This window comes from Hemicordylus capensis, chromosome 1 (assembly GCF_027244095.1).
Source record: "Hemicordylus capensis ecotype Gifberg chromosome 1, rHemCap1.1.pri, whole genome shotgun sequence".
In the NCBI taxonomy this organism is placed as follows: Eukaryota; Metazoa; Chordata; class Lepidosauria; order Squamata; family Cordylidae; genus Hemicordylus; species Hemicordylus capensis.
The window spans coordinates 338,705,092-338,720,395 of record NC_069657.1 but is presented as its reverse complement, the minus strand read 5'-3'; the positions used below and the strand labels follow the sequence as shown (position 1 = coordinate 338,720,395).

The window sequence follows — 15,304 nt, the reverse complement described above, 5'->3', positions numbered from 1 at the left end:
GGTGAGTCACATGCATGGTTGCGCAGCGAGCCCACAAGCCTCCCCTGTTGCTTCCAGGTTAGGGTTGCTGAGTAATCACACATCCATTTCCCTCTATCACCCTGCCGCCGTTCTGTTCCATGTTAATATATCATCTCTCCAGCTGAAAGAACCTGGCTGAAAAGTTACACAACTGCTCCAGCAGCACCTAATCATAAAGTGGGTGTGAGAACATACATACATATCAACCTCTCTTCCCCATGATAATAAGCAGAGAGAAAGTGCCTGTTCTCATGTTTCTGCCCATGCACTGAGGTCATCTTTGGTGGCTCCTTCCAGTGCCTCTTCCTTTGGAGTTAAGACATGTGGTGTCTGGGGAGAAGGCCTTCTCCGATGTGGTGTCCAGTACTCACCTCAGAGAAGCTCACCTAGCACCTACGTGGCTGTCTTTTAAGTACTAGGCGAACACCTTTTTATTAGGCTTTCTAGAGTGAGTGACCAAAGCTATGTGATTTGAAGTTAGAGCCGGTTCTGTGAGATCTGGGTTCAAATATGCATTTTGCTCTTAACTCGTTGAATGACTTTGGACTGTTGATGTGTGTGTCAGAATATCCAATGCAAACCTCCCCCCTCCCCATGCCATGTTGCAGGGGAGCAACAGCAGGAGGTGCACATACCTCGTTGCCTGTGGGCTCCCCAGAGGCATCTGGTGGGCCACTATGTGAAACAGGATGCTGGGCCTTGGGCCTGATCCAGCAGGGCTGTTCTTATGTTCTTATGTGAGATGGGTGCTCGCTGAGCAGCCAGGTCAGCGTAGTACCTGCCATTTCTGATGCTGGAGGAGCCTCTTCGGTGGACCAGGGACCTATTTGAAAGATGTATTGGGGACAGCTTCCTGGCGCTCAGAATGCCAGATGCTGCATAGAATGCTGGAAATAGGGATGTGCATGAGCAGCTCGTTTAATCAACAAATGATGATAGCTTAGGTATTTGCGACAGTTAGCCAAATCACTGAGTGCATTGTTTCCATCTTACATCTGGTACATCTTGTAGTTGTTAGTGTGTAATCCACCGGGCTGCCTTTGTGCTCTCCTGAAAGTCTACAAATATTTGATATGGAGTCCTGTTTCTAAATTTAAACAACAATGCGTGTGTGCAGGCTACAGGCGTTGCTAGGGTGAGCGCCGTGCCCGGAAAAGCGGCAAGCCGGCAGTGGCGCAGGTAAGGAACTGCTTAGCGGCTCCTTAAGGGAGCCACTGCCTGCCCCGCCAAACTGGTTCGGCTGCAGCTGCCCAAGCTGGTTCGGTAGTAGTGGCTGGTGCGGGCACCGCAGGGAGTGGGGGCGGCAGCGAGAGGCACCTTTAAGCCCACCCCTCCCTGCAGCGGGGATTGGCTCCGCCAGTCAACTGGCTTTCACAGAGCTGACCCCCTGTGAGCAGGCTGGTGAGTGGCGGAGCTGATCCCCCCCACAGGGAGTGCTGGGCGGCGCACTGCTGCTTAGAGCAGCTTACAGGTGCAGCCAGAGTGGAGGTAAGCGCTTGCTAATTAATTTATGCTCAAAGGTGCCTCTCTCTGCACCGCCCCTGCCCGCCCCCAGCACCAACACTGGCCACTACGACAGTTTGGTGCTTCCCAAAGGAGGCGCCGAACTGGCTCGCGCACATCCCTAGCTGAGAATGCCTGCATCTCCATGGAACAAGGGGTGGTGGCACACATTTATCAGAATTGGACATTCCGACACAAAGGGCTATTGGGCTGTTTCTTGGTGATAGCTCTCCGACTGTAAAATGGGAATAGAAGTTTTAAAAAAAATAAATCCCTATGAGGTTGTGAGGAAGAACAAGATGAGCAGAAATGCTGTAACAGTTAGTAAAAATTTACAATATCTCTTTGTCCATTTCTGCTGAGTGAAAATTTCTAAGAGAGGTTGAGTTGCATAACCTCTCCCTGTATGTACATGATTACAAAGAAACAAAATGCCTTTGTAATCATGAAAACATTCTTTTTTGGAACAATGTGAAATGGATGTTAGAATTAGACAAATTTCATTGCAGCACAGGCTAATCCTTATATAGTGGTGGGGGTTTCTCATTGAGAAAGAAGCAAAATAATCAATTGGAAACATGCAATGAAGACAGAAATAGAAAAACTGTCATTTCAGAATTTAATTTCTACTAGTAAGAAACATGCGGTACTTCAGTCCGTAAGCCTCTGATGTTGAAAAGTACATGCCACAAACACTTTGTCCCAAATGATGAAAGGTTAGGTATTTGGGACAGTTAGCCAAATCACTGAGTGCATTGTTTCCATCTTACATCTGGTACGTCTTGTAATTGTGAGTGTGTGTAATCCACCAGGCTGGCTTTGTGCTCTCCTGAAAGTCTACAAATATTTGAAGTGGAGTCCTGTTTCTAAATTTAAACAACAATTGTCATTGTAATCGTTTGTGTTTTATTTTTAAAATGTGATGAGGATCAGGGGAAGCAAAAGTGTGATTCTCCCCCTGCTCTGGGACATTTGTATGTCACTGATAGGTAGATTTAGGACTGCATGTAAGCTGCAGAGGTTTCTGAGAAGAGTTCTGCCAACATTCATGTAAGGCAGACATAAATGGCTGTAGCTACTCCTTTTCACAGGGAGGAGGGACTTCAGGCCACAGTCTCTAGATAGCCTACACATGCCCACTGTAAACTTGAACTAACCTTGGACTTTATGCATGGGGTGGGGTCACACTTCTTGTTTAATGTTATTCTGAGTTCAAACAGCCTTGCAAATAAGTGCACAGAAGTTACAAGCCCACAAAAACAATTCCTGCCTACATACACATGCAAATTTAAAAAAACCACTGACTGACATGGTGCACAGCCAACCATTGCTGTAAGGGCCTGCGGAGGACTAGTAAGCAGCCCCAACGCTATTCAAAATGAGTGGCTGCGCAAGCAGCTCTGTTGCCGCTTTCTCCATTGCAGTGAGTGGGGGTGGACTGCAGTGGCACTCCTTGTGCAGCCACTCATTTTAAATAGCATCAGGGCTGCTTATGGGTCTGCAGCAGCCCCAGGGCAAAGTGTTCCAGCTATGGTGGGCTGTGCATCATGTCAGTCATTTTTCAATATCCAGCAATGCTGTCATTTTAGATTATTAAAATCAAAGATGAATATTTCTTAAAGTAGCTCTTTTCAGATTTTATATTATCATTTGTGGCAGGGAGGATGTGATACATTAGATTCAAAAAAATGCTGCCATTCTCCTTTGCAGAATAAAATGGGGGGGCTTCTAGCAAGAAACTACTGTGCACTGAAAGCTGATTCACCCTTTCACTTAGCATGTACAGTGGAGTGCTCTGCTTAAAAAAAAAAAAAAAAGGCTTTATACACACATTGGAGCCCCTGCTGCAAGTTGGAGGCCTGTGATGTCCACAGGTTCAGTTCTTTTCATAGAGGTGTATAAAAACACAAATTATCCATGAAAACATTCAGAGAGCTTTCAGTGGGATTTGGATTTGGTTTTGGAAGAGCTGGTAATCTTGCTCACAGATTTATTTCAAAAAAGTGATCTTTTGCATAGCATTTGGCTCTGGGCTTTTGGCATGCTTTGGTCTGTAATGTCCAGATGTGATATGAAGTAGAGTTTTATCTTGCAGTTTCTACTTATTTTAATTGATTGTGATCTTCTTCAATCCAGCCTGCAACAGAAAGTAGAAAAATGCCTGGAAGATGGTGTCCGTCTTCCGATGTTGGACACAAAACAACTTCAGAGTGAAAATGAAAGCCTTAAAGACAAAAATGAGAAAGCCAGCAAGGTCAGTACATTCAGCTTTTCAGATCAATGTTCTTCATTGCAGTGCCCGGTAGACAGTGGCAGCTCCCTTTGGTCTTAAGTGTGGCTGCCTGACTAATTGTTTATTACACATGGGTGAAGCTTCAGCCCATGTTGAACACTCTACTCTGCTCCCTGGCACTGCTCAAAGGCTACTACTGCCATTGTGTGATGCTGTGCTTTGCCCAGAACTGGGGAGGCTTTTAAAGAGAACTGGAGCCCCAGCACCATCTTGGAAGGCATGCAAGCTGCATTAAGAAGTATAGTCCTTTTGCAGGGAAGGATTACACTCCCCAGTGCTCGGTGTGCACCTTCCAAGATGGCTCTGGGGCTCGAGAGAGCTCCAGTTCTCTTAAAGGGCCACACCAGCCTGGCAAGGTACAGCACTGTGCAAACGTGTCTTACGCTATGGCTCTCACATGGACAGTTTTTTGCTGAAGTGGCCCCCACTTGAAAAATAGTGAAGCTCACTGGCTTAGACAATTCACCAACATATCAAATATTACTAGGTCATGTTTTCCTTATTTTTATTAACAGTTATTTGTTTGTAGTAGGTTAGGTGGTTTGCTGAAAAGAACTATAGGCAGTAGTGCAAGGGGGCACTATCTGGGTGGGAACTGAAAGTATGCCCTTGCCAGAAATGCTTGTGAGGCAGCAATGCCAGGGGCTATGCAGTGATGACAGAGATACCCTCTGCCTCCACTATCGCCTCCCTATTTCTGGTGTGGGTTTGCTTTCTCCTCCCTCCTCTATTTCCTCTCAGAGGTTTTTGTCAGCAAACTGTCTCACCAGACACCACCTGTATGTTGCTAGTTCCAATCCTGATCTTCCAACGTTGTCATTTATTGACATCTCTTTTGCATATATCCTCAACTCCACAAGAACTTAGTCACTTCCATTTATATATGTAGCAGATGCATCGCCTATATGAACATGAACATATTTTGTCTCGTTTTCCCAACAGGTCATAGACAATCAACAGAATCAGATCACTGAGATGACTTTAGAGATTCAGGTAAGGAAACATGATTGTCACTGGTTTAATCTTAGCCTTGTAATCATGAAAACTCACTCTGAGTTAAAAGGTCCATAAGTGGCAATACTTTTTATTTGTCATATTGTAAGGTTGTTTTAACAAAAAAAAAATTCTTTGTAACCCAGCTTTATTTATTTATTCAACATATTTGTATACCACTCACTACTAAAGTCTTTAGATGGTTTACAGCAATAAAACAAACCAAAAAGTTTAAAAATAAAACATAAACAATTCAAATTAAAATACAGGAGAACCTTGTTAATCACGAGTCCATTACTCGCGATTTTGCTTATCCATGGTTGGGTAATTAGCACTCAACCTTGGCATATGTGGGGGGAAAGCCGGGGGTTAAACCTGCATATCTGTGGGTCAGGGTGGCCTGAACGGCTGCCATTTTGTGTTTGGGAGCCATTTTATGGTTCCTTTACTTAGAAAAATGGGGAGGTCTGCTATTTTCAGCACCATTCACATCTATGGAGCATGGTAGGGCACTTTTGTGTGTCTTTTGGGGGCGATTGAGGTTAATTTGGGGAGGAATATGGGGGAAACAATTTTTGGCCAATTTTCTGTGCCATGGGTGCCTCTGGAGCACAGCAGGACTCTTTTGTGGGAGATTGGAGGTGATTTGGGGAGGGAAACGGGAGGGAAATGACAATTTTCAGTTTCGGCACCTCTGGAACATGGCAAGACTCTTTTGGAGGTGATTTGGGGAGGAAATGGGGGAAACTGCTATTTTGGGCTGATTTTCGGCGCCGTGGGCTCCTCTGGAGCTATCAGGGCTTTTTTGGAGGCGAATTGGGGAGGGAAACGGGCAGCAAACTGATTTTCAGCACCATGGGCACCTCTGGAGCATGGCAGGGCTCTTTGGGGGGCAATTGGGGGTGATTTGGTGGGGGGAATGGGGGAACCACGATTTCTGACGGTGTGGTAACCTAACACACCGATTCACATAGCCCTAATGCCCTGTTATTCACAGATTCACTATATCCCTCCCACCTGCGGAACAGAAGCCCCGTGAACAATGGGTGCTCCTGTACCCATAAAACTACCAAATAGCTAAAAGGTTTGGGTGAGGAGATGCATCTTTAGTTGTTTCCTAAAAGCCAACAGGGATGGAACAGCTCTAATCTCAGCAGGAGGTGCAGGGTTCAAAGCGAAGAAGGTGTTCTCTTAAATGACCTGCCAAATGCTTGGTTTTGTGGGATATAAATGTTTTTAATAAATAAATAATGCCATTGTCTGGGAATTATTAGAAGCACAATCAAGTAGGGAAGGAGAGGAGCCTGTCAAGAATTAAAGTCAAGGTCCCACTGCTGTTGCCCAGCTTCCTTTCTACTAGCAATGCCTCAGTTATGTCAGTGAAGTCTGGTTGGAGTTATTTTGGTTAACTGGTGAAGAAGGTGTCTAACTTGTGGTTGCATGGCCTGCCCACAATACTGTATGACACTGTTGGCAAAGAGTTTCCCCCAAAGTTAGGCAGGACTACATCTGTTGGTATAACCCTCCTCCAAAGTAATTTCCACTTGTGCTGCATGATATAGCTGTGCCATAGTGGTACGAGGTACAGATTCAGTCGTATTACTAGATTCCCACCGCCATCATTCTCTTATAAGACTCTCACACTTTGGCAATGTTCAGTTGTGTGAGCTTGTGAATGTTAGTGGTGTGGGGAGAACCCCTGTTAATTAGCTTCAGAAGAGAAGCTATGTCAGGGTCATAGCTGGTGGACAGCTATGGGGTGGACGGTGGACAGTCATGGGACACAAAATACCAATATGTATTATCTCTCTGTTATCAGGATGTGATCCCTTATCTTTTCAGCCCAAGTCACTGTGCCACAATATCAGGCATAGAATAACAAGTGGAAACTAATGTTTCTGTTGTAGAAATGTCTAGCAAATGGCAAAAATTCCTGAGATGTGTATTGAAAATGTATGATCCACTTTAATGGCAAGTTCAGATAGTTACTGACCAGGAGGGGATGTTAGCATTCCAGTTCTGGTGGCGCCCCTGTTGTTTACTCTGATGGCCAGAAGACAACCATTTTGTGTATTTTTTCCTTTTCTGATGACTAATATAGGTGGAAGTTGAGCATGGGACCTAGTATTCATCATCACCCATACAGAGAAGCAAGTGTTGGGACTAACACTGATGCTTTCACTTATTTTGGGTACCAGAAGAAGGCAGTTCACGCCTTCAGACGGAAAGCCATTCTTGCCCATTGGGCTAAGGCAGTCTGCCACTTTCACATTCAGCAGTCAAGATAACCAGATGCAGATTCAGATCTTTATTACAGTCACTGCCCAGTGCATCTTGGCAGTGGCTGCCAAGAAAACTTACAATAAAAAACCAACATAATCATCATAAACAGCATAAATCCCCATTAACATGAACCTAAGTAGCAGAGATATCTCTGTTCGTTGTTTAAAAAATCATTATATGAATTGGCCATTAGGAATGTGCATAAATCGATTTTGTTGATTCGATTTGTGCCCAAAACAAATCACCCCTGATTTTTGTATCCAAATCTACCCTTCAAATCACCCAAGATTCAATTTGTATTTGCTTTGATTCAATTTGGATTTGGACCACCAAACCTTGATGGTGGGTAGGTCCCCATGGGTGCCATCTACCACCCAAATTTCAAGGCAGTGGGACACTTGGTTGTTTGTTAATGATTATTATTATTATTTACTGATTTTGAACATTTGTGCCATAGAAAACAGTGGGGATTCGAAGCTGCCATATTCTAACCCTAAAACAGACCCCCAGCTTTCATTTGAAAAAGAAGAAGCTAAGCTCTAGCCCTTGTAGAAGTAGTTATGGAGCAAAATGTGCAGTCATTATTCTTCTGGTATTTGGATTCTTTGGTGTATAATAACTTTTCCTCATAATGAATCCCTATGGGGATTCATTGCACACCTTCATTTCTTCTGTTCATTTTGATAGTCACTGGACAGTGCCAACTGCCATGTGCCAACTACCCCCACCTCACTCCCCACCTGCAAGGCAGTGGGGTACTCATTTTTATTTTTAGGAATATTGAAATGTTTAGATTCTTTGATGTCTAATAACTTTTCTTCATAATGAATCCCTATGAAGATTCATGATATGCCTTTGTTTCTTCTGTGCTTTTTGACTATCATTGGACAGTGCCAACTGTCAACTGCCATGTGTCAACTACATCCCCCCCACACAAACACGCACACACTGGGGTACTCAGTTTATTTTTTTTAGGTATTTTTGAAGTGTTTAGATTCTTTGGTGTCTTCATTTCACACCTTCATTTCTTCTGTTCATTTTGACCTTACTGGTGGAGGTGGGGAATTAGTGGCATCCCATGTTCCAACTACCCTGCAACCCACAAGCCACTGGGTACTCAGTTTATATTTTGGGGATTTTTGAGGTTTTTAAGAATCTTTGGTGTGTAATGAATCCTCATAGGGATTCATTATGAGGAAAGGTTATTAGACACCAAAGAGCCTAAACACTTGGGGGGGGGGGAATCCTAGAACATAAACTGAGTAGTACCCCATTGCCTTGTGGATGGGAGTGGGGAGTAGTTGACACATGGCAGTTAACAGCTGGCACTGTTGAAAAGACAGTCAAAAGGAATAGAAGAAATGAAGGTGTGTAATGAATCCTCATAGGGATTCATTGAGGGAAAGTCATTATACACCAAAGAATCCAAACACTTGAAAAATAGTGACAACACATTTTGCTCCATAACTCCACTTCTACAAGGGCTAGAGCTTAGTTGTTTTGTGTTTTTTTGTGTTTTTTTTTTTTTTAATGAAAGCTGGGGATCTGGGGGAATTAATATAAGGGATCCAAATCCTGAATCGATTTGAATCAAATCAGGCATGATTTGATTTATACCCAAATCTAGCCAATGGAGCACAGGGTTGATTTGTTTTATCTCCAAATCACCCGAATCAGCTAGATTTGGGTACAAATCAATTTGTACCCGAATCAATTTGCACATCCCTATTGGCCATATACATGCAAAGTAGTAGCTTGACCAATTCTTGATGAGGCAAGTAGAACCCTAATGTGATTTTGAAACCAAATGATGGATCTTCTTCAGTATACTATTTTACGTATTTGCACAAGCAAGTAGGACACTCTATTAATGGAAGCGGTATAAAATGTGAGGGAGGAGTTTAGAAAGATTTTAAATCTTTTTTTAAAGTGAGATGAACCTGCCTGATGTCCAAAAACATTAATGTGTTTATTTAGAATTTAAATGCAGGTGGTCTGTTTGTTTTTAAACACCACACTCATTTCATCTTGCTTAAATAAGCACTTTGGTTTGATTCCTTAGGATTTTTTTCCGCTGGACTCTTGCAAAAACAAATGCTAGACTGATTTCATGTACTTGTAGCTTCTTTGTCCAGTAAAAACACTTTTATTCACTTGGGGCCAATTTAAACATGATGCTAGAAATGTAAAACACACACATACACACTCCCCATTGTAGGAGATTTTTGACTCCCCAAAATCCCTGCAACCAGGAATAACTGAGTGCTCCAAAAATCCTCACACTAATAGACAGTGGGTTCTTTTTGATGGTCCTGGCTGTCAAGAATCTCAAGACCCAAGAAGACAAGAGGAGAAGTGAAGAGATTGTATTTAATCAAAACAGATTTTTTTCTTACCAATATTCAGATGAATTGCAGTAACGAGCACAATAACCCCTCTTTCCCTCACAGCAATTAAAGACAATACCAAAATGACACTCTATTGATTGCCAGAACTTTCACTCACTCTTTGTGGCTTATTCAATTCCCCTGGGCTTACCAGAAGGAAACTGATGTTTCCTTCTTTGCGAGATGTCGGGTGTGACAGGTTGGGCGATCGATTCTTCCCCTCCTTCCTCTATTTTCTTCACCTTCCGCATCCACTGGTCCCACCGACCCCTTTTCGCCCCAGATTAGGGTTTTAAGTACCCTCACCTTTCCCACCTATGCACTAATAGTGATTGGATAAAGAAGGGGTCTTGACCATCCATGACCCTCAGCTAACCTGTCCCTTTTGACATTTAATACCATTGGCTAGGAAAGATGTGAAAGAGGAACAAGGCATGGGCCAAGCAACCCCCTTTCAAATGGAACACCGAGTCTTGGCGCACTTTCATTCTGAGGTATTGAAAAATGAGGAAGTGTGCCTGACAGGCCAATTTTCTCTAATTTTAGACAAAAGCTCTAGATGGGGGCTGCTCTCGACAAAATGGAAGATTTGCTGGGACAGGGGAATTTGGCATGGTCAAGGATGTCTAATTTTTGACCAACTGTGGGAGGTTAGGGACAGGCCCACAAGGAGGATATCTAATTTGGATGCATTGTGTGGGATTTGGAAATCCACCTTTTATGACAGCATTGCTCATGGGTTCATGCTAAGATCAAGGCCTAAACTGTATCAAGCAAACAGACTCATGTCAAGCATTTATCGAATACAATATGGCTAACCTATCTATGCACTTATTCAATATAAAATTGACCCGACTAGGCCTTACACCATGCAGCATTCCATGCAAGCGAGGTCTCATTAAACACCCCCAATGTCACATGTAAATCAGACTATCATGAGAACATACACTCTGATAAACAGCCTGCCAGGGATCTGTGAGTCAGGCGTTCTTTGCCTTGGCTTGCTAATGCTGCACAGAGCCGCATACCTGGTTTAAGTGTGAGCCTAGTCCAGGAAACACTGTAAGGGTATGTTTTTCGTATACACCCAATGTCACCTTTAAATTGGAGTATAATTAGGATGTAATTCTCTAATAAATACTGCTTTGAAATACTTTGTAGGGCATGTACTCCTGCAAGTATAAATCTTCAAGTTAAGAATGTCCCATAAAGCACATTGCCAAAATTCCACTTTGTGTTCCTCTTATGTATGAAATCCCTTTCTGGGTTTTGCAACACATGCTCCTTCTGCTAAACTAGGGAACTAAAGTCAGACTAGGACTTGGGAGACCCAGGTCAAATCCCCACTCAGCTTAATGGATGACCATGAGCAAGCTGCTTTCTCTCGACCTAACCAGCCTTACAGGGTGGTTGTGAGGATAAAATGTGTGGGGGTGGGGGAGATGCCCTGAATTCCTTGGAAGAACAATGATAAATACATAAATAAATAAACAAACAAATAAAATAATTCCCAAGACATGGTTTTCTGTAGCAAAACTAATATAGAACATAAATCTAACCTCCAACTTAATCTTGAGTAATGCAGGATTGGATTTATGTCACACAACTGTAAACAGTTGACAGGTTTTCCTTAAAATGTGCTATGGGTAAACCTATAGCACATGATACTACAGCATGCTACAGTGGAGAATAACCTTACTAATATAAAACAGGGGAATCCTCTTTGGAAGCTTTACTGGAGTAGAATAAAGTAGGAGTTTTCATCTTGGGCAGTATAGCTTTTATTAATACTCAGTGAGGCAGTTTGAACATTTCGATTGCTTGAGTCCAGCCAAATAAAGCTAGCAAAGCACATAAAATGGATATATGTTTGACTCATTCTAACCAAGGTGCTTGAAATAAATCACAGTCTTAACCCAGGGTTTGAAAAAATGGCCAAATAATCCACATAGCCAGGATAGTCATTTGACCTGCAATACAGTGCCACTCACCCCTGGTCAGCAGTCGCTCATACAAAATCATTACTAAAGATGATACAGCAATAGGAACCGACAACCACAATGCAAAGCGTAGTGCCTAATGCTCTGGCTTGCTTTCACCTTAGCATGACTGAAGACTGGTTTACATGTTCTAGCTTCCAAGGGGAAGCTGCTTTAAATTGCTCCATGTAGTAGCTATAATTGTGGTGAGTTACTTTCAATCAGCAGCTCACCACACTATGGCAAACCTTTCTTCCTGGCTATATGCAGTGATGTGGTGATGAGCAGCTGCACATCAACTGCACTGCACTGAAGCAGGTGTCTCATGAGCGATCTAAAGCACCTGCTGTATGCAGCCGTGGCAACATATAGGCTGGCCCAGGCTTATTTATTCTTGATTGCAATATAACTATTTGTGACTGATTAGGAAGTTTCAGGATAAAAGACAAGCGGTGAGCTCTCAGTTCTAACATCTTTATGATTAAAGCTAAGCTTTATTTTTTAACAATACTTCTGGACCTCTGTTCAGTGAAAAATTTATTTTATTTTATTTTATTTTATTTTATTTACATTTATATTCCACTCTTCCTCCAAGGTGCCCTGTACATAGTTAAGCTTCTCCTCACAACAACCCTGTGAAGTAGGTTAGGCTGAGAGAGAAGTGACTGGCCCAGAGTCACCCAGCAACTATCATGGCTGAAAGGGGATTTGAACTCAGGTCTCCCCAGCACTAGCCCAGCACTCTAACCACTCCGCCACTCTGGCTCTCTATTCATTAGGCATATTTGCCTGGCCCCTTTCCTTCTTCAGAATTCCCACTGCCTATTAAGATCTTATGGAGAGGTCTGCTTGTGGTTGCCACCATCTCTCTCTCTCTCTCTCTCTCTCTCTCTCTCTCTCTCTCTCTCTCTCTCTCTCTCTCCATTTAGTCGTGTCTGACTCTCGGTCACTCTATGGATCAATGTACTCCATGCTGTCCTATCTCTTACAGCTTCCTTTAATTCCGCCATGGTCATATTTACAAAATAATAAAAAAGAATAAAACTAATTAATATATCCTAAATATTACAGAAAAGCAATAATTGAGTGTGATCCAAATGCGTGGCACAATAATAGCTTTGTAATTTGCCTCTGAAATAGGCTGGAGAAAAACACAGGCAGGTATCTAAAGGAAGTACCTTCTCCTGTTCCTGTTATCACATTACAAAAGGCCCCACCCCTGGTAGGTGACAACTTTAGCTCACAAGAGGATGGAACCTGAAGCTGGGCCTCCTTGGTAGATCTTAATGCCCAGGGTGGATCATACAGGAAAAGATGTTCCATGAGATCCTTATGCTAATTATACTTGCATAATTAGCATAAGTAAATGTTGGGAGTAAAGAAGCCTCTATTAGGGATGTGCAAATTGATTTGGATACAAATTGATTTGTACCCAAATCTTGCTGATTCGGAGACAAAAACAAAACAAAACACCCCTGTGGTCCATTGGATAGATTAAAGTACGAATCGAATCGTGCCTGATTCAGTTCGAATTGATTTGAGATTCGGGTCACTCCTAGTAATTCCCAAAGATTCCCAGCTTTCGGTTTTTAAAAAAAAGCTAAGCTCTAGCCCTTGTAGAAGTGAAGTTTAGGAGCAAAATGTGTGGTCACTATTTTTCAAGCGTTTGGATTCTTTGGTGTCTAATAACCTTTCCTCTTAATGAAGAGTCTAAAAATCCCTAAAATATAAACTGAGTACCCAGTTGCTTGTGGGTTGCGGGGTAGTTGGAACATGTGATGCCACTAATTCCCCACCCCCACCTGCAAAGCAGTGGGGTCAAAATTTTGGGTCCCGAAATGGAAAATGGAAAATTTCCATTTTGAGCATAATGGAATATAGGAACATAGGAAGCTGCTATATACTGAGTCAGACCATTGGTCTATCTAGCTCAGTATTGTCTTCACAGACTGGCAGTGGGGCAAGGAAGCTACCAGAAATTTTTCAAAGGATTTGGGCAGAGGGCTGATTTTTGGTGATTTGTTGAAGTTTACGGGTCTTTAAGGTTTTCCCCCATAAGGTGTAGTGGTGGTTTCAGCAGCCCCATAACTGCACTTGGGGGGTGCTGGGGTGGCTCAGAACGAGTGGTGATGTAGTGCACATATGATGCCAGCCACCCCCATGGGTTGCTAACCCATGGGGTACAGGGTTCTGTTGTTTCTGAGGTGTTCTGAGTGTAGATTCTCTGGTAGCAAATGAGAGTGGATTCATGGTTTGTATTGAAAATCTCATTTGCTACCAGAAAATCTACACTCGGAACACCTCAGAAACAACATAACCTTGTACCCCCATTAGCCGTTTTATTTTCAATCCCCTTCCTAATGATCCTTAGCATGGAATTGTCCTTTCACAGCTGCCGCACATTGAGTCGACACTTCCAACAAGCTGTCCACCACAACCCCAAGATCCCTCTCCTGGTCAGCTCAGATCCCATCAACGTATACTTGAAGTTGGAGGTTTTCATCCCATTGTGCATCACTTTATACTTGCCAACACTGAACCGCATTTGCCATTTTGTTGCCCACTCATCCAGTTTGGAGAGATCCTTTTGGAGCTCCTCACAATCCGTTTTGGATTTCACTACCCAAAAGAGTTTGGTATCATCTGCAAATTTGGCCACCTTGCTGTTTACCCCTACTTCTAGATCATTTATGAATAAATTAAAAAGCACTGGTCCCAGTACAGTTCCCTGGGAGACCTTCTCCTTACTTCCCTCCATTGTGAAAACTCTCCATTTATACCTACCCTCTGTTTCCTGTCCTTCAACCGTTTAGCAATCCACACATGCATTTGTCCCCTCATCCCATATCTGCTAAGTTTTCTCCGGAGTCTTTGATGAGGAACTTTGTTGAAAGTTTTTTGGAAGTCCAGATATACTATGTCAACTGGATCACCTTGATCCACACACTTGTTGACCCTCTCAAAGAACACCAAAAGGTCTGTGAGGCAAGATTTCCCTCTGCAGAAACCATGCTGGTTCTCTCCCAGCAGGGCCTGTTCTTCTATGTGCTTTACAAGTTTATCCTTGAGGATGCTTTCCATCAATTTGCCTGGAATGGACATTAAGCTAACCAGCCTGTAATTTCCCGGATTGCCCCTGGATCCCTTTTTGAAAATCGGTCTTACATTTACTACTTTCCTGTCCTCCAGTACAGAGCCTGATTGCAGGGATAGGTTATACATTTTAGCAAGGAGGTCAGCAATTTCACATTTGAGTTCTTTGAGGACTCTTGGATGGATGCCATCTGGCCTTGGAGATTTGCTAGTTTTCAGTTTTTCCGGACAGTTTAGAACATCATCTCTTGCCACCTCTATCAGACAAGAGACAAAGCTCTGCAAGTCCGTGATGCAGATCTGCTCCTTTTTCCAGGGGCTGTGGGAAAGCTGGGCTACTGAAGTCAGGGCATTCCCATTTGTCCCGGCTGTGGCTGATTGCACTACAGCATGCAAGGGTGGGGATGAGCTGCTCCACTGATGCCAAGCACTTTGCCATCCAGACTGTCAGATGCCAGGAACCAAGTCCCTGTAAAGACTGTTCCTTTTGCTAAAGCTGAAAAAAATATCTTTAATATGAACTGAGCTATAGAACCAGTTTCTGTAATATTTCTATCCCACTGTGTGCAGCTTTGCTAAGTTCTCAATAATGGAAGAATAAACTTGAAAAGAATTCCATCCAGCTAGTCATGATTACATTAGCATAAAATTGACACTTAGTGGTTCAGACACATGATAAAAAAATAGTAAGTTTGGAACAGATTGTGTTGAATGGTAATTTTAGACACAGTGTCGTTGAGTTCTGTTCCAAG

At 43.0% G+C, this 15,304-nt stretch overlaps 1 protein-coding gene across 3 annotated transcripts in view; it reads left to right on the top strand.

The window, feature by feature from the left end:
* Window positions 1-15,304, top strand: part of CEP85L (centrosomal protein 85 like) — a 163,152-nt gene that overhangs the window by 137,331 nt on the left and 10,517 nt on the right. For all 3 annotated transcript variants that reach the window (XM_053281068.1, XM_053281153.1, XM_053281247.1), the window contains exons 9-10: window positions 3,661-3,778; window positions 4,760-4,810. In XM_053281068.1, the coding sequence (XP_053137043.1) occupies window positions 3,661-3,778; window positions 4,760-4,810 (169 nt within the window). The remainder of the gene's footprint in view (window positions 1-3,660; window positions 3,779-4,759; window positions 4,811-15,304) is intronic.